Below are 25,306 nucleotides of genomic sequence, written 5' to 3' on the forward strand. Positions count from 1 at the left end.
CAATTCTGAACCTACTTCTTGTAGTTGGCTTGTTGTAGTGGATTGGTTTGTTGTAATATCTGGGGAAAAAAGGATAAACCACAGCATCTGGTGGGAGAACAGGTATTCTACACACCTAACCATTTGGAATACTGGTAAGCCCAGGAAAGCTGACATTATACCAAGCCAGTGTTCTTGAGAACTTAAAAGTGTCTAGGAACTAGACTAATGGACTTAATGTGAAGTGTGCAATGTAGTTACAATTTGTAAGCAGAGGGGTCTATCATTTTCATTAGGAGACTTTTTGTGTGAACCTTTGGAAACCCCAGACGTACTGTCAGGACTTTATTTCATCTGCAGAGGTGAGATACTGTACTATATGATGTCTACCATTCAGCTGGATCCATAATTTATAGGTTTTACTGTGCTAAAGAATAATTGATATTATAAAAGCCAGCTTTGCAATTTATTAGTTTATATAAGTATAAAGCTACGCAGCTGTCAGGTGATTGTAGAGTCAAATACACTTTTTGTACATCTGTTGTAAGCAGGGATTTTGTGTTTCTTTCAGCTTGTGGATTGCTGACAGCCCGCAGGGTGTTATCACTTCTCCCAACTTCCCAAAACTTTTACCCAAATGCCTACTGCCACTGGAACATCACCACCACTTCAAAGATAAGGAAGCGCAGTGTATCCAAATGAAATATTCTTTTATGTATGTTGCTCAGGCATAATTTGCTTGGAAAAAAATCAACTTCCATTTTTTGTTATTTGGGAGCCTGTATTTAGTTTAGTTTATGTCATTTTGTATCTTTTGTATGTTACTTATTTTTTTAATGTCTATTTTTAGTTTTTGACAAAAAGTAATATTTTGTGTCTGTGTGTTCTCTTCTTTCTTTTCTCCTATATTATAATGCAAGACACCTAAAAGGTGAAATCTGCATCTGTTTCATTCCAGTTGAGGATTACCTTTACAAATTTTGATGTGGAAGGTTATGGGACCATCTGTGGCTTTGATAAGGTTCAATTTTATGATGGAAAGTATATAAATACCGCATACAAATTCAGTGACGTGTGGACAGAAGCTGCCATCTCTCATAACATCCAGTCAAAACACCATGCAGATCATCTTCACCAGTGATTCAAGTGTCACCAGGAAAGGATTTAGGCTCCAATATGGATTAGGTTAACTCGGTCACTATTCTCTGTCCTGATTTCCCTTAGTTTAAGTTTTATAGAGTGTTCAGTTTTATAGTTGCCTGTTGTACCAGCTTAAGTATGGTCACCTTTTATGTAGGCTTTACATTGATCAGGGCTAAGGCTTAAAGTATGCGTCAAGCCAATAAGTTTTGGATAGCTTGTCAGGTTCTTATTGCATTATGGACCCTCCTCAATTCATGCCTAGTTAAACATTTCACCTGAGCATGCAGCCTTAACATCTGGGTCAGATTGTGTGAAACAAATCTTCAAGATGCCATAATATGCCTACAAAGATTGCACCTAACTATGGAAACACTGGTACCTAGCTCTTGCAGGACAAGGTAACAGCTACTCTGGAAAAGGCATCGCCTTACCCACCCTTACTCACCTTACCTACAATCCCCTGCAGTTCGGTGATTTTGCAGCTGATGCAAATATCAGCTGTGTCGGTGTTCCTGATCATGTAACATTTACTAAATCAAGAGTTTATTCATACATGAAATTACTAGGTATTTTTCAAGTATGAGGGGGTTCATAAAACATTTCCTGATTTACTAAGCCACAAACTTTTGTATAGAAGTGGAAAGTTTATCCAAAGAGAAACGGCCAGGGCCCATTCTGTTTAAACTCCTAAACCACTAAGGGCTTTACAGAAGGTGCAGGAGGGCCACATGTTGCCCCCCCCCCCCCCCCCCCAAATAAACAAACAATCTGACATACCTGCCCCAGAATTATGATTTAACCCAAAAAAGCTAAGAAATGTTGTCATGTGAAAGATTCAGTAGGTGCCATTTTGATTGGCCTATGTACATATCACTCTGACAATTACTGTTCAGTGTTATCAAGTGCAACAAAATTGCTACAGCACTGTGTATTATAAACTATTGTTATTTCATTTGTAATGAAATATTTGTTTTTATTTTTTTTTCATTATTTTTTACTCATCTCATTGCTGATAATCTTCTGCAGCATTTTCCTGTCTGTGCAATCCAGAGCTGGATACATGGAACTGAGGTATGTCTCTTGATAATGACAGGATGTACTTGTAAAACAGCTATCTGTAGTCTCCTTCAAAAGTCCTTGTGACATTGCAGGAGTATGACAGGGACAGGTTGTTATCACATTATAACAGGAAATGCCTGACAAAGACCCTAATAGCAGTATGCCAACTTTTTAATGAAACCTGTATTTAAAGATGTTAACAAATGACATAAACATGTTATATATATCTAAAACAAATGTTTTCTCTTGCAGTATAAAGCAAGGAAACAAAATGTGAAATCTGGCATTGGCCCTCAAAATATTTCACTGAATTCTTAGGACAGGCAAAAAAAACAAAAACATATTTACAATGATATACTTGGAAACCTTTACAGTGTTATGTGTTGCTTTGGAATTATTTTTTCTAATAAAAACATTTTTTGTCTTTGAAATAAATATACATATGTAAGTAAAAATGTCTGAATTAATTTATGGTTCCAATCAGCAAGTCCTACATTTCCCACATAATTGTTTCATGAGAAGGGTGCAGACAGAGTAATGTTTCTCAACCAGTGTTCCTCCAAAGGTTGCAGAGGGTTCCATGAGCCCCGATCAATTTATACTTCATACTTATCACCACACTAATGTTCTGTGATCGGTGGATAAAGTAATTATAGCAGGGACTCCCTGAATGTTCCCCCACTTCCTATTGCCCCTGATCAAGTAAGGTTCATACATGGCAGACAAGCGCCTGATGCAACTAGACGTATCCTAAACTTACTTTGCTATGCCTACTCTTAGAAACTATTAACTGCAGATTTGACCCCTCCATCTCCGGTCGCATTGTGGCATTTAAAATGATTACCCTTCCCAAAATTCTCTATTTATTACCTATATTATTATCTATTATTACTTCACTAACTTCTTACTATCTATCCAAACTACTAAAACAATCCGTTAATACATTCATCTGGCAATCCTTACACCCTAGACGCTCCATTAACTAAATGATAAAGTACAAAAGTATTAGAGGACATGGACAATGCCTACGCTCCAACCATCATATAGTCCTTCTTGATCAATTAAGATTCTGGTAGAATTCATCCCCAGATAAACTAAAAGTTCACATTGAATCTCACTTACTCCATACATCCTCCCCACTTATCCTACTGGCAAGTTTACTACGCATCACCCCTCCTTGACCTTCCTATTTTATTCCACGCGCAGCTTTTTACACATAGATATAATGTATACATTTGTTTGATAACTCTCTTCCCAAATCTACCTACATGATCCCTATTGATATTTTACAAGTGCTTATCCCTCTTTTCCCCAAACAAAAGTGGAAGAGGTATAATATCATTCTTCACAACCACTTTCTGAAATCTTTCTCTTCACTTCAAGCTGAATTTAGTCTAGCCTATCCTTAATATTTTACTATGTCCAATTGCACCATTACCTTTTCCCTACCTTACTCCCTTCTGAAATCTCAATGCCAACCTGAGGTCTTCAATATTTAGAAAGTCATAGGGAGAGTATTAGAGTAGAGGAATGTCAATGTTTCATCAGACCTTAACCAATAATACAGTACTTTTGTTAAGTCCCCAGCCATCTTATAGTGGGAAACTAAGATTCGCTAGACACCCCTTGACAAGAAGCGATATCTATAACTATTAACACAACCAAATGTTCCAAGTATCATAAAACTCCAACACCGTATAGTACATAGGTGGTATCTTACCCCTTATAAATTATCCGAAATTTCCATATCCAATTCCCCCTTTTGTTTGAGGGGTTGTGGTGAAATTGGCTCTTTGATTTGTGTCCTCCTCTTAATTTTCTTTGAGTTATATTATCATTGTATAATTTGTATAACTTTACTTCCTTCTTAAGGCGGTGTCTTCTTCAAACAGGTACACTATTGGATTTTACTCTTTTCGTCTTATCTCCCTGACAAGGGCGTCAACCATATCCTTCCCAATAAAGGTATTAATCTAGTCTTTTAAGTTTCTAGTTATTATATATCCTTTTCCATATAAACGCTGTTACATATGCATTTTGTTATTTAATCCTTATATGACATAGAATTGTATCCCTCTCCCCCTTTTCCTCTTATACGTTTGTATTCCAATTAAAGACCAAAAAGATATATTGAAACAGAAAATACACTCTCCTTGTTATGTCATTGATATAATTTGTGACAGTTTATGTAAATATTCACGGGTTAAATTAAAGTGTACAAACAGATAACACAGAGACTTGCAAGCAGAATTAAAACATATAATATTTAAAAAGAAAGTCAGATAGTTAAAACAATGCAAAAACAAAGAATTAGATATAACAAAAGATATGTAGCTGCTGGCATAAAGTGAAGTAGGCCAAGGAGTCTGCCCAATGTAATGGCTTGGCAGATGAGACAATGGCCAATGCTTGACCAGTACTGACCAATGATCCTCCTTTAACCAGCATTTTTTCTTTTAAGGATGCCTCTTAAAAGATGCGTTGCATTAAATTAGGATGACCTCATGAAAGATATACATATGCTAATATATATAAGTAAAACATTATATTGTTGGTGAGCCATTATTGTTAATAAACAGTTAACCCAACACTCGTCCAGGCTGCATCAGTTATCTAACAAAGAAGACAGTGCTATAACTAAAGAAAATCCAAAAATATACATGAAGACATGGCCATTATACCCTACAGTTGTTTTGATTGGTGATATCATGATGTTTCTGGTTTTATTTCAAGTTATTAAAATAGTTTTGATTGATGGCTTTATCATACTTCATGTCTCTAGGGTTTACTGTAGATTACTTTTGTAATGTTTCACTCGTGTTTAAGGGTGGTTGATTGTATTTAGGAACTTAAGTTTATGTCGTTTTAAGTTTTTTATGTATTTTATTGTTATTTATATACTATACTTTTAAAATTGTCTTTCTGTTAAAAAATCAAAAATATTTTTTGTCTTTTTTCCCATGTCATCAAACAAGACACCAAACATGAAATTTGCACCTGTTTTATTTTGGTGTAAGATCACCTTTATGGATTTTAAAATTGGAAGGTTACAGGAACAGCTGTGCCTTTGACAAGCTTCAGATATAAAACATAAGGTATTCAAATTCTGTTTATCAGTATAACGACTTGTGTGAACAGATGCTGCCATCAACCATTACATCCAACCAGAACACCATGCAGATTGCCTTCTCCAGGGCTTACCGTGTCAGTAGGACAGGATATGGTTTGCATATAGATAAGTACTCTTAGATTGAAGCACGCACTGTTACCCTTGACAGCCGCAGTTATGATTCTGTCTCTTGTAGTACTGTCTGTCTCACCCGCTGCCACTCCACACAGGGATGGTTTACAGTTCACCTTTTATAGTAGCATTCAGAAGAAGAGGTTACACTATTTCTACTTAAAGCATTCAGGGATTCAGCTTACACTTTTTATAGTGTAACAAGTATATATGTTATAAGTGTTATTAGTAACAAACAGCAAAAACACAGTACTGTACACAAACTGGTAGACAAAAAATGAAGACTATTCAATGAATAATCTGTTAGCAATTGCAACAGTATAAAATAAAAGGAAATAACAATGGAAAACTTAAGTTACAGTTGGTTTGCTTTGATCCAGGTCCCTTGTATAAGGTTTAGTTGTTATTCAGAGTGAATGGGCTCTCTGTAGTTCTCAATCTATCAGTGCTGTTGTCCATAGCAACAAGATGTTATGTGAACTCCCTCTGATAGGCTTACACAGCTTTTTTCCATGCCAATAGCCAGGGGGGGTTCACATAGAGTATAATGCTCTGTGGACACATCTAGAATTCTCCTATTATAGCTATGTTCAGAATTCTGCAGGTTATGATTTTATGAACTGCCAACCAGCAGATTATTAGCTACCACAATATATGGAGTCCAACAAGACTAAACTAGGCATGCCTGGGACTTACGGTTCTCCAGAACAGGCTTGAGGGGATTTCCAGGCTTTCCTGAGGCCCAGGAGACTAATTCTTGGTCTCAAAGTGCCCACAATAACGACTTGGCTATAAATCAGCAACCTACTACTTTGTATGGAGCTGTGTGGTGGAAATGTGAAGATTATTAATAAAAGTGTTCCTTATTCTGAGTTTTATGACACCTGGCACACAAAATCCCTTTTTTGGTAAACTTTTGCAATGCATATTGTAAAATAATGGGTGTTAGGAAGGATGTGCTAATGAGTTATCTGATGACAGAGAGGGAAACTAATAAGGGGAAATTAGTGTTCCTGTGTCCATACTATTAGACAGGACCTAAATAAGAGGTCTAGCTTCCAATTGCTGTACCTTTATGGTGGAATCTAACATTGGTACTCTCCCTAATATCACATGAAGTTTACATGGATTACATGTAATACCTAAAGTGTATATAAAGCCTTCAATGTGGGAAAGAATTAAACTCCTCCAGGTTTTACTCTTTTCCTCAGTTTCTGTTTTGCTGTAAATGTTTTACAAGATGAAACGATTTTCTCAATTGTGTACACAAAACTTTAACACCTGTCTTTTCATACTCATAAACATAGTTTATAACCCTATATATAGGCTGTACATGTCACATTGGGCCTGATTTATTAAAATCTTTCAAGACTGGGGAGGATTGACTATCATGGGAGAAAGTAGGTGATACAGCAAACCTGGAATGGATTTTTTAAAACTCATTTGCTAATAATTGGCAAACATTTTCAATCCTGGACCAGATCCATTCCATTTTTGCTAAATCACCCAGGTGAATAATAAATCAGGCTTTTAATCAGGCTTTAATACAGTAAATCAGGCCCATTATCTCCTACCTAAAAAGACACTGTAACCTTTCCATAGAGGTCAAAGTGACAGTATCTTTGAAGAAGGCATCCCCTGATCCATGTTATACTCACATTACCTGTGCTACCCCATAGCTTCTTGTTCTTTTACAGCAGATACAGAGATCAACAGTGTCAGCAAGCAGAAGGAGTAATGGAACCACTTCTACAACCTAAGAACTCATTATTAGACTGAAACTATGCCACAGGGAAACAGTGCTCACTGCTCATCGATATCTGTTAGTGTCATGTATTTTCCTGACTACGGAGGACCAAGGAACTGTGAGGAAGCACAGAGACTGGAAGATGCATTTCTCAGTTAACATGTCCTGCTAGGGAAGATGCTCTTTTCAGAGACAATGTCAGCTTGCTTTTCTAGGGCAAAAAAATATATATATTTTCATCAATGAATATTACAGTAAATACATTGAAACATTTCAGCTAACAGAAAAGATTTAACAAAGTTTCCCAAAGTTTTGAGCTGGAAACTTAGCTAAAGAACTATTTACAATGTTTATTAAGAGATTTAAACTTACCTAAGGAATGAAACCTTGAGGATGAGGAAGAATCTTTTAATTCTTAAACCATTCAAGGGTTTACAGAAGCAGCATGTTGCACAAAAATGACCATTGTAAGATTCCTTTTCCAGACCTCACCTGTAAAAGCCCAAAAAGAGAACCTTTGTCATGTGAAGGCAACAGAATGTGCCGGAGTTCATCATTAGAAGCACTGCAAGAAGATTACTGATGGGGAATATGCCTGCCCTCAGCATGTACACAGCAAATAGCATTCCCATTGGTAAGGAGTTGTAAGAGGTTGTTCTGCTTTTGACAACCAAAGCTAACCAATTTAGCTTAAACAACAGGCTTATTTTGTATACATAGGGCTAAACTGAATGTTGGATGTTTTGAGCTGATTTTGTAATTGTCCCAAATACAAAAAGCAACACTATTTGTGGTAAGCTGACAATACAGGAGCCCTATAACAGCAAACGCCCAAACATGACCTTCCTAGCAGAATCAACAGGTGTTGATAAAAGCCGTAGTTTTAAAAATATTATTTCTTAAATAGCATCTGAGCAAACATGTTAAAGTGGAACTAAGGTTTTGTAAGTTGTAAAAGGCGATGACCCTTCTGCAATAAAACATACTTACCTGCTTCTTTAAAATTTCATTTTCTAAATTCACTGTGCTCAGTGCTGGGTACCAGAATTTGCTGATTATTTATCCCCTGGGATTGCCAGGACTGAATAAACTCCTGAGAACATGCATGGGAGTTACATCATCCTAGCCTGGACAATCAAGATGGCTGAAGATTTCACACCCCAAAAACAAGCAGAGAAAGATGGTGCCTGTGCCGGCCCAAAGAAAAGGTGAGTAACAATAAAAAAATTTAAATTAAGCAGTTATGTTTATTTTAGTGCACATAGGCATCGCCTGTCCCTTCTGAAAAAAAAGACCCGTCTGGTCAAAATGTTTTTTTAACATTTAATTCTGCTTTAAAGATTTCCTGAGATTTATTCAAGAAGGTTAACATCCTCTTGGAACTATTTCTCCTGCAACAAAGTTTAAAAAAAAAGCCAAAATCTGACATAGAACTTTTTAAAACCCTTTAAACATTCCCTGAGTGATTCCCTTGACAGGAGACAGCATTGGAAATGCAGAAGCATTTCCTTGTGTTATCCTGCTGAAGGTAAGCTATCTTATTTTGCTTTAATAAATGGACAATAATTGAACTTATGTAGTGTCCTGCATAGTTTAGGAGGCTCCCAATTCTCCTAACTTTGCCTGCACGCATCCCTGTCAGTGTGAGCATACAAACTAATATTCTGTCACTGCTCTTCTCTATTGATCAAGAAGGCCTTGTTCATTAATTTACATCCTCAACCCCACAACCTTTTTCTCACTTTTTATATAGAGAATTTTCTTCATTACCTAACCATCTATCACAAACTCAATGCATCCCCTGAAGAAGCCTATCAGCGAAACACGTGGGGTGATATGTTTTGCTTACAGTAACCCTGCAGGCATTTATTGTCTAGATGACAGGCCTTACCCCTGGAGTTCTTCACAAGAGATTACCTCTGTGTTTTTCTCATTAAAGTTGTATTTATGTGACTTGCACCTTTATTATTATTTGCTTGATGAATACAGTTTGATTTTTGCTGTGTTTAAAATCCTCCCCTGGAGTCTGGAGTCTACAGCTGAATTTTCAGCTTTACTTTTAATTTGTAGCTTAGCTCCCAGCAGTTTTTGCAGCCTTCTACACTCTAATGTAAACACAGAGCAGGTCCACGGGATGAAGGGAGAAAGAAGAGAGCCAAGACCTGCTCTGCACTTCACATCTTTTATTGTAGGCTTTGAGATTTGATTGCAGCTCTAAAGGTCAGTGAGTGGCCCTGTCTGGTTTTAAAAAATGAAGTTCACAGTTGACATTGACTACCAATTGCACTACAGGACTCTTGGCTTGGATAATACATCCACTGTGTTACACAGACATCTGACAATCCTAAAAGTTTTGAGTGCTAAATAGTCTAATGGAGGCTGCAGAGCTGGAACAAAGAAAAAGTAGGAGACATGAGTGGTCAGAGAGGTACCTACAACTTCTATCGCAAGGGACTTCAGTTGCATTTTTCAGACTTTTAGAACATAAACGTAAATAATAAAATTCCTAACCTGGCCACAGTTCTAATTTACTGCTTAGGCTTGGTACTTCCCACAATCGTTTATTTTCTTTGGATTTCCAATTTACTCCCAGATTTGCTAGTTTGGAAAATATTTCACAGACACAATAAATGCAGCTTGCTGAACAAATCACAAAATATTTTTATTCTACAACCAGCAAACATTCAATTATACAAACTGCAGTAAAGAGGTGAAAATCTTACTTCAACTTTAAAGAACCAGTAAATGTAAAATTTATATTGATTTTAAATAGTGGTATCTTTTACAGATATTTATGGAAGAGTTGAAAAAAAGAGATCAGAGGTATGCTTTTGCTAATGTTAGTAGATCAAACTATATTCTTTTTACACTTCCAGTTCTACTTATTTTAATGCTTATATGCTGTGAAGTCTGTAAAAATGATTATTTTCCTTTGCTTCTATAAATAAGCACCAAAAAAAGGCAAAATGTGTCAGAGGTAACAAAATTGAATGAGTGTTTCCTGTCACTCACTGTTATTAGGTTACACTCAGAAGGGCACATATTGCAGTGCAGTTGCATGAGGGCCCCCCTGTACAGTCCTCAGGCAGCAGGGGTCCCTGCAGAAACCCGCACAGTCCTTGCCTTTTAGCTCAGGCTGTGAAATTAGGGCGCTTGCTGCAAGCTGTCAACAGAGGTCAAGCTTGCAGGCAAAGACCATGTGAGTTGCTGCATCGACCCCCGCTGGCTGAGGACTGTACGCCCTCGGAGTCCCACATACTCAGACCTGCAAGAAACCTATTAGCTTTAGGTAGAAGCGAAAGAGGGTAGAAAGAGGAAAAAGGAGAGAGGAAAGGAGAAAAAGGTCAAGGAGTAGGGCAGAAGAGCGAAAAAATGGGGAGAGATGGAGGGGGAAAGAAGAGTAAGGGGGAGAGAGAGAGAGAGAGAGAGAGAGAGAGAGAGAAGAATGGCAAAAAAAGAGAAGAGACTGGGAAAGATAAATATAGAGATTGGGGTGGGGGATTTGTCAGGGGGGAAAGCCGTTAGGTAATCTTGCACAGGGGCCCGTGCCGGTCTGTGTCTGCCACACCTGTTTGGAAGCAGTGCGTGACCTCACATTTTTACATTTGCAGTAAAGTTATAAAGCCAAGATTTTTACTGCCAGTTATGACTGCCGTAAGTGGCTTGTGGGCTTTTGAAGTAATCACATGGACCTGTGATCAGTTCTGCTAGATGTGTTTTGGTGCATAACACTGTATAACCTCTCTCAGCTCTATAACTAGGAACTAAAACCTTGTCATGGCATATCAAAATGCAATGCAATGCTTCTCTCTTACGCTGTGATTTCGTGCCAACATTATAATAAATCTGACATTACAATCACCTTGCTGCACAACTCAATGGACATTTTTCAACCAGACAAACTATAATGACAAATGTCACTGTGTAGTCAGGTAACACAAAACGCTGTAATGACCAAAGAAAGAGGACTCCATGAACACATATAATTTAAAATTATGCATAAAGACAGGCTATTGCATATTAACCAATATTTACATTAGAGTGTATGTAATCCCTCTATATTCTCCCCAGCATGCTCAACAATTTGATTTTATACAGATGTTATTAAAGATTCTGTTGCAAAGTTTTTTTGAGATCCTGTCAGTACCAGCACTTTCTCTTGCAGGCTGACAATGATAAGCTAACATTTTACAATTAGCAGCAGCGTTGTCACCCTTACATTACAACACTTCCATTTGGACTCTAGGCTGCCAGTCAGATAGACCTGATAGAAGGCCCAATGGTTTAAGGAAATCTTACAACAGGCTGACAGCTTTGCAGCTAACAAGGGAGGGAACAAGAAGTGGTGTTACTGAAACTTGGCAACAGAATTAATAAACATTATTATCTTAATAAGACTGTATACATTGAGAAACGATACCAACATATTTGGGGTTTACATACATATGAAGTACAAAAGTACAGATTGGATTTGCAAAAGTATAAATTAACGTCTCTGAGTGGGTAAATGTTTAGATGTATATGTGTAAATGCTAGTAACAGCTTTTTATATTAAGCAGTTTGTATTTTAGGATTACTGGCCCTTTAGAAATACACCTCTTTAGTTCAGATTTGTGATGTTCTTACACATATGAATTTAAGAATAACTGAAACCAAAACTGATCAGTGGATATCCAGAGGACAAAATGCCAACTATACATAGCCCCAGGAGGCACCACTGCCATGATCTGCCAGCCAGATCCCTGATGTCAGTTGGAAGCTGTAGTTACATTTTGCCCATTGAATTTGTGACAACTTGACTACAAAGTCTGGTGCATGTCAGCCTAATTATTTTAATGCTGAAGCTCTGTGGGTTTGTTTAGAGCAGAGTTTTGCTTAAGCTTCATCATAGAATCAGTTTTGGGAGGAGCTATCCTTTAATACTCATGAGATATTCTGGGCATCACCAATGTTCTACCCGTGGCGATGGTGGCGTTTAGATATGGTCGATGTAAATATCCATATGCACATCAGTCACTAGCAGTCCTAATAAAGACTCGTATTCGGGTTCAGAGAGGAATGGTGGGGTCTTCTATCTTGTAATTCTGTCTTCCTGGATCGGATAGTGAATGAGAGAGAAGAATGGATTTGCACAGGATCTTGTGTGAGGTCCATGTCAGGTCTTCACAATTATTCAATTCCAATGCCTTGGACCCTGGAAAAAACAGCTCAAACGACAACAGATGTGTTAAAGGTCAAGAAAAATTTCCTAACACGAAATGATATCTTCAGATGTCAGCAATGGTAAATCAGCATTAAGTGAACAGTGGTCGCCCAGACATGGAGGTGATCACAACAGAATGGACAGAGACAGAAACAAAATTTTTTTTTTTAACCAATTTAACTTTCTATTATATTCTAATCCCTCCTAAATTTAGCTGTGGACATCACACTCCTACTTGTCCACAGAGATGACTAAACTCCTTGTACATGCTTTTATCATCTCTCATCTGGACTATTGTAACATCCTTAAATAAATTTTCACGTGCCGGTGTGGAAGTTACGTCATCCCATCTGGCCCATCCGACCGTCATCTGGCCAAACAAGATGGCCAAAGATCGTTTCCGGGAACAAAAGAAGAAGGAAGAAGGCAGCGCCCTGTGGCGTAATGGAAATAGGCGAGTATCACGAGTTTAGCACTGCTTTAATGTTCTGTATAGTCTACTGAAGTTCCATTGCCCCTAGTAAGAACGTGTTTAAACCAAAGTTTTTCAAATTAAAGAAAGGTAATATATTGGTATTTTTTATAAATCTTAGCTTCCAAGTGCTGGCCAGCAAAGTAAGAGGCTTTCTTACAACTGGCCATGCTAAAATGCAATGAGCCAACAGGTAATTAAAGCAGGGGTTCCCTGCAGACCGTAAAGTTATTTCAAAAGTTCCCCTATATTAAAAACATCAAGAAATGCTGGCATACAGTATTTATGTCAAGCATAGCCAAGAAATCCCTCGGAGCTTGCTAAATATCTGCTGAAGCCTGCTGCACAGCTGGTAAATGTTTGACAAAGCTCAAAACAAAACATAGCCTCCGCTGGTACAATTTGTATTCACACGGTTTAGTATGCAACTGAAGGCAGCCTAGTGGGCTTTAGTCACCTAATAGTTGCTATGGTTAATATTGTGTCCATGCAGAGCTATAATGAGTGGAAGCTTAGCGTGCCTAAAGGGAACCAATCTCTGAAATCTATGCCCAAACAAACAGGCAGATGGCAGAACTAGTCACTAGTATAGTTCCTTTCCATGTTATTTTACATGACCATGTTCTAAACTGTGTCTTTGTGTTCGGGTGACCCTCTTTGAGGTTCTGAATCCTCAAGCCAAAGCCAGCAGCAAGTTACCGGCACAGCAGTGGCATCCTCAAATTTCATTCCAAAGCTTCTGAGACTACGAGGCAGCGGGGCCTAAAATAATACACTACAGATGTAAATGAGGCCATAGTTACAGGAGGGTCTAGTCACACTCATATACCAAGAAAAAGCTAATATTTTTAAGTGGAATTTAGGATAAATACAATAGCAAATTTTTACGTTTTTAAAGTCCCCTTTTAAGAGTTTCTACATTTTTACAAACTGTGTTATGCTGTTCACATACAAGTTAAAGTGAAATTAGTCCCACGCTACTCACTTATCCCTGGTTTATTGCAGGTTGTTGCTATTTCCCTTCTTTTCCTAATTGGCTGAGCTGGAATGAAGTAGTTCATTCAGTCCCAGCAAACACAGAGGGAGATGGAAAAGCAAGGTATCCTGATAAACAAAGCAATCTGCTCATGTGCAGCTCAGCTTGTTGCTAAGAACCGGGAGCAATCAGGCAAGTAAGACAGATCATTGTAGAAGGTACATTGCCTGTAATACCGACCTGCCTGAAAATTGGCTAAGTCTCTGAATGAGGAGCCATCGAGCGAAACACGCCTGGAAATGAGACAAGACCAATGAATGTCCAATTTAGTCATATGCGATATGTAAACATTGATGTTTGAAATACCTTGTTAGCATAGGAGAACTATGTTTAGCAAAGTATGTGTTTAAGTAGTAAAACTTTTTTTTATTATTGCCAAAAAATCTTTTGCTTAACTTAAGCCCTGCCTGATCATCTATTTTTCAAAGTTTACCGCTAAATTAAATATGTAATGCTGTGTCATATTCTACTTGCATTGCATAGAAAGCACAAAGACCCAGAGAATATATTTCAGAGCCAAAAATTATTAGGTATAAAATTAGGTATAAAATGCAAATATGAAGGTTTCATTAAAAACTTTAATTTAATTTGCATATTGATAGTTTGGATGTTTGGGAACCAGGTTAGCCAAAATATAAAGAGGTAAAACTTTAGCTTTTAACAGTTCATTGATGTAAGAGAAATAAATATAAAATATTCCTATAATAATTTAAAGTGAAAAACAGATCTCTGGGATGAGTAAAAAGTCTTTAGCACACGAACACGATTGAACAATTAAACAGCCAGCAATAAAATTTCACATGTAAACACCCTTGTTAGGTACAGTAAGGGTATATTTATAATTTCCTGATATTTTCTGCTCAGAAAGAACTAATAGCTAAACACCCTTTCTTTATCCTTGCACTTCACCAAAGTTGGGCATTTATTGTCAAAACTCTGCATAATACATACACAAGGGTGCTATAGTCCTGTGTAATTACAATAAATAGCTGTTTAAAAGCTGTTTAAGCTGCATCCAGAGTCCCACACATTTTTTTTCCAATGGAACTGTTTAGGCCAATACCAAAGACATATATTTAAAAAAAAAATAACAAAATTTTATTATTTTTAACATTAAAAACAGAAGTCAATCAAAATATATAAAACATAATAAAATCATGATTACAAACATTATCTCCTTACAGGGTATCCTACAAATGGGGTATTGTCTGAATAAGTTCTTTACACGTTTTGTGGAAACATCCGCTTCTTCAAGAGGGAGGAGAGAGAATCTATACCTACGGTATATTTCTCTCTAATTATATATCTATAATTCTCTCTCCTCTCCCCTAAAGAAGCGGATGTTTCCCCCAAATGCGTAGAGAACTTATTCAGACAATACCCCATTTGTAGGATACCCTGTAAGGAGAGGTTATTGTTTGTAATCATGATTTTATTATGTTTTATATATTTGGATTGACTTTTGTTTTTAATGTTAATTTTATTAACATTTTGTAATTTTTTTCTAAATATATGTCTTTGGTATTGGCCTAAAAAGTCCCATTGAAAAAAGTGTTCTTCACCATAAATTTCTGTTTTGGGTTCTTTAAGGGATGTGGCCCTAGTAAGAGAATGTTTGTAGGTGGATGTTCCTTTAAACATATGGAGGTCAAGTCTTCAGAAGTGAGGGCATTTTTGGCGGATCCTAGAGTTAGACATGACGAAGGATTAAACGGCATTAACGATAGCTCTTTAATTGCTAATTGCTTTTTTAGTGGCTTTGCCTTAAAGCAGAACTAAACCCTTGAATTCTCACTTATTCCTGTTCCATCGCAGGGCACAGCGATCTTCATTTTTCATTTCCTCCTAAAGACGATCTTTAGCAATCTTGATTGGCCGTGCAGGGTTGACGTAACTTCCACACAGGCAAACATAAATGTATTCATTCCCAGCATGCATAAGGGAAGCTGGGACTGCCAGGTTTCCCAGGCAACCAAAGCTGAGCTACGCATGCGCAGGTAAGAACTGTTATTGAAGAAGGGACATTACCTGTTCCTTTCTGCAATAACCACCTGCCTGATTGATCATGTTAAAGGAGGGACTTTAGTTCCACTTTAAAATTATTAAAGTTAAACTAGGAAAACTAGAAATTTTAGAATGAAGGTGGCAATGGCAATCTACATAATTTTTTTTAAATAACATGTGTGCTTTAAAGCAGATATCCAGTTAAAAAATAAAGTAGTTATCCAGATATCAAGTAGTAAAAAAAAAAAACAACAGCTTTTAGTATAACATTGTCCCTCCCAGAAAGTCCTTCTCCTCTGCTACCCATCATTTAATGGCTTTCTGAGGCTCGGGAAGTCATAGACACCCCCCAAAAAAAAAAATTGCACTGTTACGCCAGTCTGGACAAGGTTACTACAACGGTGCTTTTCACCATTACATACTGTAGGTATTACCAGCCACCTCTGCTGTTCCTGTTCACCAAGAAGTGGAGGAACCCACAATATTATATGATTGGTCAGAAGGCCAATAGAAAAAAAAGACATGTATACATTTATTTGATAAAAAACAACATATGGAGGGGGTTAAAGGGGCACTTAAAGGCTAAAAAAAAAAGGATAGAAATAGATCACTTCACATGTACAGATATATTTGAAGAAAAAAAAACACTGCAGATTCCTTCCAATCCATATGAGTATGCAGGTTTAAAGTAATATGCTAACTTGTACTACTTGTACCACCGAATACACAACCTGATAAATTTCAAAAATAATTGTCCTATGATAGAAATCACTTTATATAATAATAATTTGCCTTCAACACATTTAACTATTTAAAAAAATAGATGCAAAGTGCAGTAGTCCACAGCAACTAAATTCTGTATGTTTTTAGTTTTCCACAGTTAAAACAATAAATATTTGATTGCTGTGAGCTATAAGCATTGTGCACTTTAACATGAGATTTTCCATTAGGTTGATGTCTTACCTGCTTGTCTCCTGGAAGATGTCTTCTCCAAAGATGAGGGTATGCTCTGCTGGCTCCATGCTGGTACTTTTGTAAATACATTGCCAAGATGTCCTCAGTGTTGGGTGCTCGAGACTCCTGTTCCCTCCTTGTCTCTCTATCCAAGCTCCTGGCTTCATCCAAGGGCTCAGTGAACATCCACTCATTCCCTTGCAAGCTTTGAGGTTCTTCCCCAGGATCATTATTCAGCCAAGTCTGTTCTTGCATCCTCTTTTCTTCTCCTGGTTCCATAACGAGTAAGTTGTTTCCTTTTAAATGTTGCTGTACACGTGCTAAGTCTTTTACCATCAACCTTTTTCTTTCCAGACCCATCTCACTTTTTGGTGTTGGTTCTATAAACATCAACTTGTTTTCTCCCAAACTTCTCTCCACTAGATCCAGGCGTCCAGCTAACCAACTCTGATCTTCAAAATGCCTTTTTTCTTCCCCAAATTTGTTAAAGCTTAATCTGGCTCCTTCTATGTTCTCACCATTGTGAACTATCTCCTTGTCATCACCAAGATCTCTCTCCTCCTCTAGATTTCTGTAGAGCTTCTCCAGCAGAGTGCTTTTTTCTCCAGGGTCAGGGTACAGCTGGTGGTCAGTTCCTGCCCCTCTCCACAGTCCATATATTACCTCTGCTTTCTCTTTTGCCGCCTGTTGGCCAACTGGAACGTCTCTGCGCCACAAGTAAGGGGATCGCCTAACGCCAATGAGAAGTCCAGATGCTCTGCCCACAGTGTGGTACCTGGGACTGGCAGAGTGCTTGTACCACAGCGCTCCTGGTTGGGGGGTCACCAGAAGCAGGGAGCCTAAAAACCAGAAACCTGCTGGGCTTATTAGCCTACTCATATTGTGCCTGTACAACAGCTAAAAAATATGCAGCGGACTTCTTGAAAAGTGCAAAGAGGAGGTGGACTCACAGAGGTCCAGAAGAAGAAATGCAGCGAACAGAAGAAATAGAGCACAAGAGTCACTTCCCTGCACTCTGAGCATGGAGTTCTCTATCTGAGCACCCTGCTCGTCTCTTTATAAAGACACTCTGGAGGAGGGGGTAGGAGAGATGAGATCGTCACTGTTAACAGCTTATTTCTGAGACTCTAGCTCCAAGGGAGGGGGTTTGTATGTGTGTATTGGGTTAAATGTACACTTTAATATAGCTGCATGATATATTTGCTTTACTCATGTACTCATGTATTTCTGTAATTGTGGTTTAAAGTGTATATCTGTGTAAAACATAGTATACAAACTCACTGTTTGAGTGATTCAGCCAGACTATAACTGGTAAAAAAAGATCTATAAACCACTTTGGTTCAATATAATCAACTTTGAAATCGGTAGGAAATGACCCCTTTAAATCAAATTTGAACAAACTCTGGGGTCCTCTACAACATAGGTGGCGAGTTGTTTAGATTTCTCTCTATATGGAACCAATTTTTGGGGAAAGCATGCACATCTTGATACTGTTTTATATCATAAATATACTATCTATAGACATATTGGCGAACAAAGTAGCATTTATTGCAAAAGAATTTCCAAAGCAATGAGGGTTAGCAAAGTCATCACAGCAAATACAACTTTCTTTGCCGCTCCGTTTATCTAATAGAAATTCCATTTAAATGAGGAGTACTTGCTGTGAAACAGAGCATCATATTTACCTTTATATTATGCACAAGGACAAATATATATATATATATATATATATATATATATATTTATATTAATAATTTATATTTGGCCCTGAGCATAAGAAGCTATGTACAAAGCTACTGTGCTGTTTATTTAGGTCTTTTGTTAATGTGTTGTACCTTTGTTTTGTTTTACACAAATACATCTAGAAGGTGGAATCTGGAGGGAAAAAAAGCTGTTGGAGAAATTTATCCAATTTTTACCTACTCTATTCACTTAAAAATTTACCCTCAGGTAAATACATACCTATAGACATTGCAGACAATGCAGTTGCTATTGGGTCAAAGGAAGCCCAGCCTCAAAAAAAGAGAGATGATTAATCATTGAATGGTCTCTAAAGAATCACTCTGATTGCTATTTTGGACTGGGAGCCACAAACATTTCTATAAAGTCATACAGCCCACAAAGCAACAGTGCCCAAGCATAGTGGTATTAAGGCTCAGCATAAAAGTAAATCAGCTTAATAAGAGTCACAGAGGAGCCTTGTGTGCAACTTGCTGCCTGCCAGTGGGAAAAATTATTAATAAATAATAACAATGATAATATTCACATACAAGTCATATCTATCTGACCAAAAAAAGTAGTAGTTACTAAGTAGCCTCTACACCTATACCAGTGGTCCCCAACCTTTTAGAGCTCTCAGACCACTAAATCTATATGGACCACGCATGCGTGGGGAGCCGCGTGTCATTTAAAGGGGAAGAAACTTCCCCCATTGTGATGTCATGATGCCAGAACTCGCCCACCGCCCTGAGCCTGCCATCCATACGAGAGACATGGTCCACAGCTCTAATCTGGGGGTTGCACCGGCCAAAACCGCAGACCTCCGCTTGTCGGTCTCCGTGCTCTTACGGCCCAGGGCACTGGGGGTTGAGGACCCCTGCCCTATACCATCAGTGACTCAGCAGCTCAGCTTTTCTTGCTCCTACCTCCCAACAGTGATGCAGGTACAAGAACAGTGATGCAGGTACACCAGCTTCCCTCTCAGAGCAGCACAGATTATTATTAATATTATTATTATTATTATTATTATTAATAAACAAGATTTTTATAGCACCAACAAATTACGCAGTGCTGTATATTAAATAGGGGTTGCAAATGACAGACAGATACAGACAGTGACACAGGAGGAGAAGAGAACCCTGCCCCAAAGAGCTTACAATCTAGGAGGTGGGGGAAGTAACACACAATAGGAGGGGAGATATGTAGTGGTGGGAAGTAGTACGGGTTTTAAAAGTCAGAAGAAAACGGGTAGGCAGTCTAACAATTAAATGTACCAGACAACCAGCTGGCAATCTTGCTAGCCCTTGCAGTTCTTGATAGTTTCCCAGGAAATACTAAAAATAGTGAAAAATAAAAGCTAACTAAAAGCACACCACATTGTGCAAATATCATCAATTCTTTATTATAATAATAGTATATAACATATATTAATGTATATTATGACAATGCACGCAAGCTTTCAAAAAGCCTGGAACACATAATAGTTTGTATCAATGGGCTTGAGTCCATGAGGAAATGCAACTTGCTTTAAGGTGTGTTTTGAGATGAGTACTTCTGACCGGCACCCTGAGATTACAAACTTCTTTCTGTGAGCACAGTGCCTATACCATAGATGCTATGTGGCCAAATACTGTAGGTGTAAACCAGACAGACATCATTGCAAGGTGCAAGTATCTGCAGCTGACCTCCCCTCTATGACCTACATTTGATCTCCTATACAGCATTAACCTACTTTTGCATGACTTGGATTGGAAAGTAGCATTTCCTACACAAATTAAACTCCATCATCACAGACCCTCTATGTTAGCATTTTGCATGCAAAATACGTGCTTAAATCAGCTAGGACATCTACCATCCTGGACGCTTGATTTCATTGGGATCATTTATGTCATGGTAATAATCAAAGTTTTTAGCACAATGTTGTTGTTGTTTTTCTTCTTAGAAAGTTTGTAGAACTTTCTGCAGAGAACTTTTTGGCTTGTCAGATCAGTCATGCACAACCAACCTCCAATCAACGTACCTTTGTAGTGGGCAGACATATAAAATATGTGCCCACTTATCACGGTAGTTTCACACAAGGCTGATAAATACGCAAAGCTTTTTGATTGTTCCGCTAGCTCAGAAGAAAACAACAGCCAATAATTAGCCCGAATTGGTGATATTGTAATTCCCTCTATTGTGGAGCAGTTGGTGAACTCGTTAAACATCTCAACACATGTATAAAACCTCATTATCCAGTAAATAAATAGGCTTGAGATTTGTTTCCTTTAATAAAAGAAATTATCCATGCACATTAAACTTTAGAAGCAAGATAAAAGATGCCAAAGATCGGCAATAAAGCTCTTCTAATTACTCATCTTAATGGGAAGTAAATTGTGCAAAATGTCACCCATTATAACGCCAGCTCATTTAGTATCCACATCACAAACAGCTCAACTTGAATAATACAGCATACAGCGAAAAAAACCTAATATATTATGAGCTGATTGTTAGAGATGTACAAGAACTCAGGTATTTGTCCTGATGGAGGTTATATATACATTTTTTAAAAAAAGGGGTGGTTGATGTTTCCAAAAGTCAGTTTCAAGTCCTTTCTAGGCCAAGGTGACAGTACACTTTGTTCTGATATTCTGAGTGTGTGAGGTGCTGAATGATTACAAATACTTATTTCAAAACTGAAAAAAAAAAAAATAAAAAAAAAAAGAAGAACAAGGGCAAGATCACAACTGCCTTCCCCCAAGACTGTCACTTTACCAGCTGCTCAAACACTACTATGGCGGTGCTGATTCTTAGAGAACCAACATCTGAACATTTGACAGCTGGCAGCAGTACACAGTACTACTACTTCTCACTGGCGCCCTTTTTTTTCATTTCCAATGCAGCTGCCACAGAGAGAAACTACATATATAGTATACCGGAGAGGCATCGGTTCCTGACATAAGGAAACGGTAAACATGAGTTTAGCCTGATCATTGAAATGATAAGACCATCTAGCGCTGAAGCTTTCTTTGGTTTACCCTGATGGTGAGGTTGTGGTGAATTTACCTTCCTTGTGCCAGGAACCAATGCCTGTCAGGAGATGCCACTTTGCCTCCTTGCAGCAGCTCTATAGGGAATTCATAGGGGCAGCAGTGAGCGCCAGGTGAGAACCTGCCTTTAAATCAGAAAACCCTCTTAATTTCTCTGACCTTTACAGCTGCAGCCTCTGAGGAACAATTGGCCTCAAATATCACTGCTGACGCACTAAAACATTTTGAGTTTCTCAGTTCACCTGGCAGAAAAAGAAACTTGCACCATTTTTTCACTGCTGTGTACCACAATGTGTTAAAGTCTTTTTTTTATGCTAGAATTTATGTGTTTATCCCATTAAATATAACCAATGCACATAAGGTATTGTACTGAAACGCAATGGTGTTAACTAATATTTGCACATAAAAAAAACACCTGCAGATCCTGGTAGAAATCTAGTCAGCTATCAGTTACAGGTAGTCCCCATGGGTAAGGACATCCGACATATAGACCACTCCTAGAGGGGCTTCCCTGCTCCCTCGTGTGCAGGACAGAGGCTTGGAGGGGGGTGGTTTTGCATGACTTGCAGAAGAAATGTTTTGATAAACACAGCTAAGGTTGTGGGTGATCTTAGGGGGGTGAGCTGATCTGTAGCATCTTGTAACTCATTAGTGACCAAGACAAACTCTGCAGTTGTTTCTTTTTACATATCAAAACACAACTTGCTCTAGAAGGTAATGAATGTCTAGGCTCCATAACGTTTTTTTTATTTATTTTTTTTTGTTTTGTTTGTGATTAACTCACTTGCTTTGTTTGTGATTAACTCACAGTCATTTTATACAGTAACTGACACCACACTGCCTAATAATATGTTGAGACAAACATCTGTCCTAATTGCATTTATTAAAATAATGTACCTGTTCCGACTTACATACAATTTCAACTTTAGAACAAACCTACAGTCTTATCTCCTATGTAACCCTGGGGACTACCTGTACATTGTACCTCTGAGGCCAACAGGAATCCTCCTATAAATGTCAAGAAGAAAGCAGATAACTATAGTATTGTCCTGTTTCTGTTGCCCTGAAAACAGTACAGTGAGCGATTTATCACCCTTTTATGGGAATGGTGTTACTGAAAGGAGAGTAAAAATTAAGCAAATTTGGGCAATCAAATATACAAAGGTCAGTGGGTCAGCACGACAATGAGGCATTTAGCATTTTCAGTACAGGTAGCTTCTATATTATGCAAAGTTAATTTGAAGGGTAGGCTGTGTACTGTTCATACCAAAATATTCAAATTTCCCATTGCATAACATCACAAATAGTTGTTTTTGGTATTTCCAAAGAACATATAAAATTGGAGTCATTACAAGGGAGTTTACACCTGTCTACCTCAGCTAGAACAACAACACTGAGAAGACATTTGCAAGTGATATTATTTCTTTTTATTGACACAATGTTTGAGTACGTCACTATTGTTTGTGCAATTTGTAGTACACAACCGGGATGACTAAGATAATATCAGGATAGTTTCCAAGAAAAATGTATATTTTAGGAGTGGGGGAGTCAGTTTTATTTTCTTTATAGCATCTGTGATTGAAACCCTTTGAATAATAATGAGCTCACTAGGGAATAAGAAACTGTTTGTATTGCCTACTACTAATGTCAACCTTCCAAAGTTGATGTTTGTTTTTAGTGAAAAAACAGATTTAGAACTTGTTCGCACATGTGGTTGTGAAGGAGGTACAGTTACTGCTTTTCAATAACATATAATCAGTTGCTTGCAACTGCATATGCTTTGTCCATGAGGATAGGTTCACACCGGCGCTGAGGTTGCTTCCTTACACCAGGAACGGCTGCCACTCGGTAGCTCCAAAAAGTTTGAACAGGGGCAGCAATGGTACTAGTCAAATGTGCAAACGTTGGCTCTTGATACTGCACTGTGGTGAAAGTGGCTGGCAGGCCGCTGCAGGGAGCAGAGTGGAATCGCTGTAGGTCTCAAGAGGCAACTGACTATCAGCAATAGCAAGTAGTGCCTGAGAATGTGGGATCCACCGTGGCAACTCAAAAATGTCCTATCAAAACTGGCCATTGAACATTCTCTTTGTTTCAAAGAGAGATTACAAGGAAGAGCCAGTTAGTAGGCTGTCTACCGCCTGGTAACCGATGCCTTAAAGTGGACCTAAATTCAAAATATTTACTCTACATAAAAGGTTCAGCATCTTCCCTTTCTGAATGGGAGTGCAGAGCCTTCCGGGATACCTTTCACTCACAGACTCTTGGCTGCTCCTTCTGCGCATGCCTAATCTTGAAGAATTCCAGCATGGCGTAGGACAAGATGGAGAAAAGGTCCATCGCTTTCGAGGGAGCTGCAGGATTAAAGGTAAGTATGATTTTTTTTTTCTATTATTTTCACTTTAGTTCTGCTTTAACTACTCTTTACCCATCCATGTGAACAAGCCTTTGGACTCCTAATAAATATATCTCCAAAACAGACTTATTTATTTTCTTTAGGACATAATACTCTATTATTTGTTAGTATCTGCACTACTTTGTGATAATGTTTCTGAACCAGGGTTCCTCCAGATGTTGCCAAGAGTCCCTTGAACAATTTGTGCCTTTCATGTCAGTATAACCAAGGATCTTTTTGGCTATCTATAAGGCTGACATTCTTCCCACTGTGAATACCACACTAATATACTGTGAGCATTGTATATTGTTATTTTTGTCAGGGGTTCCCAAAGACCTCAAAGTTATTTCAAGGGGTCCCTCATGTTAAAAACTATTCAAGAAAAAGGCTTTATCTGCATATTTCACTAAAATGGGGCAAACAGATGGGAATAGTACTAGGATTGTAGGCCTGGACAATTAAACTAACTATATAGTCAAATGTATGTATACAGGTAGTCCGTGGGTTAAGGACATCCGACATACAGACTACTCCTAGATACGAATTGGGCTTGCCTGCTCCCTCGTGTGCAGCATGGAGGCTTGGAGGGGGGCGTTTTGCATGTCTTGCAAAATAAATCTTTTGCTAAACACAACTGAAATTGAGCTCTTCTGCAAACTCCCAATTACTAGCTGTTGTTTCTTTTTTCATATCAAAGCACAGCTTGCTCCAGAAGTTAATGAATGTCTATGCTCCATAAAGCTTTTTTTTTTTCTTTTTTGCTTTGTTTGTGATTAACTCACAATGAGAATTGTATACAGTAACTGACACCATGCTGCCTAAATATATGTTGAGACAAACATCTGTCCTAATTGCATTTATTAAAATAATGTACCTGTTCCAACTTACATACAAATTCAACTTAAGAACAAACCTGCAGTCCCTATCTCGTATGTAACCTGGGAACTACCTGTACAACCTGGGAACTACCTGTACATTTCTCCCTCCAAACTATTTTAGGCAACTGTGTTACAACAGTGGACTGGTTCTACGAAACACATCAAGGATACAGCACCACAATAAATGTGCTTTATAAGTGTTTGCAATGTATTTTAAATAACACTTTTAATCTATTGTATTGGATAAATTAAAGAATTTTGTTGAATGTCCATAAAGACATGGTTTGATGAGATTGGTCTGGAGTAATATAGGGTGATCTGAACAGAGCTCTGACCTTGACTGTAGTGAACACTTTTGGGATGAATTGGAAAGCTGACTGTGAAACAAGTCTTCTCATCTAACATCAGGACCTGATCCAGCAAATACTTTTTTGGCATAAATGCTTTGCC

At 38.0% G+C, this 25,306-nt stretch overlaps 1 protein-coding gene across 1 annotated transcript; it reads right to left on the reverse strand.

Moving 5' to 3' along the window:
* Positions 1-9,806: 9,806 nt before the first annotated feature.
* Positions 9,807-17,967, reverse strand: NPW (neuropeptide W). Its single transcript, XM_072417532.1, has 2 exons — positions 16,848-17,967; positions 9,807-12,376 (listed from the first exon to the last, which is right to left on the reverse strand). Exons 1-2 carry the CDS (start codon positions 17,715-17,717, stop codon positions 12,218-12,220), a joined length of 1,029 nt encoding a protein of 342 aa, XP_072273633.1. The 5' UTR covers positions 17,718-17,967; the 3' UTR covers positions 9,807-12,217.
* Positions 17,968-25,306: the final 7,339 nt, after the last annotated feature.

Source organism: Pyxicephalus adspersus, chromosome 7 (assembly GCF_032062135.1).
Source record: "Pyxicephalus adspersus chromosome 7, UCB_Pads_2.0, whole genome shotgun sequence".
Classification (NCBI taxonomy): domain Eukaryota; kingdom Metazoa; phylum Chordata; class Amphibia; order Anura; family Pyxicephalidae; genus Pyxicephalus; species Pyxicephalus adspersus.

Excerpts from the sequence above, each read along its gene's own strand:
- NPW (XM_072417532.1), bottom strand. The coding sequence starts at position 17,717 with ATGAGTAGGCTAATAAGCCCAGCAGGTTTCTGGTTTTTAGGCTCCCTG. Across the intron at positions 12,377-16,847 it reads ATCTTCCAGGAGACAAGCAG|CTGTTTTTTCCAGGGTCCAA; the intron begins GTAAGACATCAA and ends TTGTCGTTTGAG.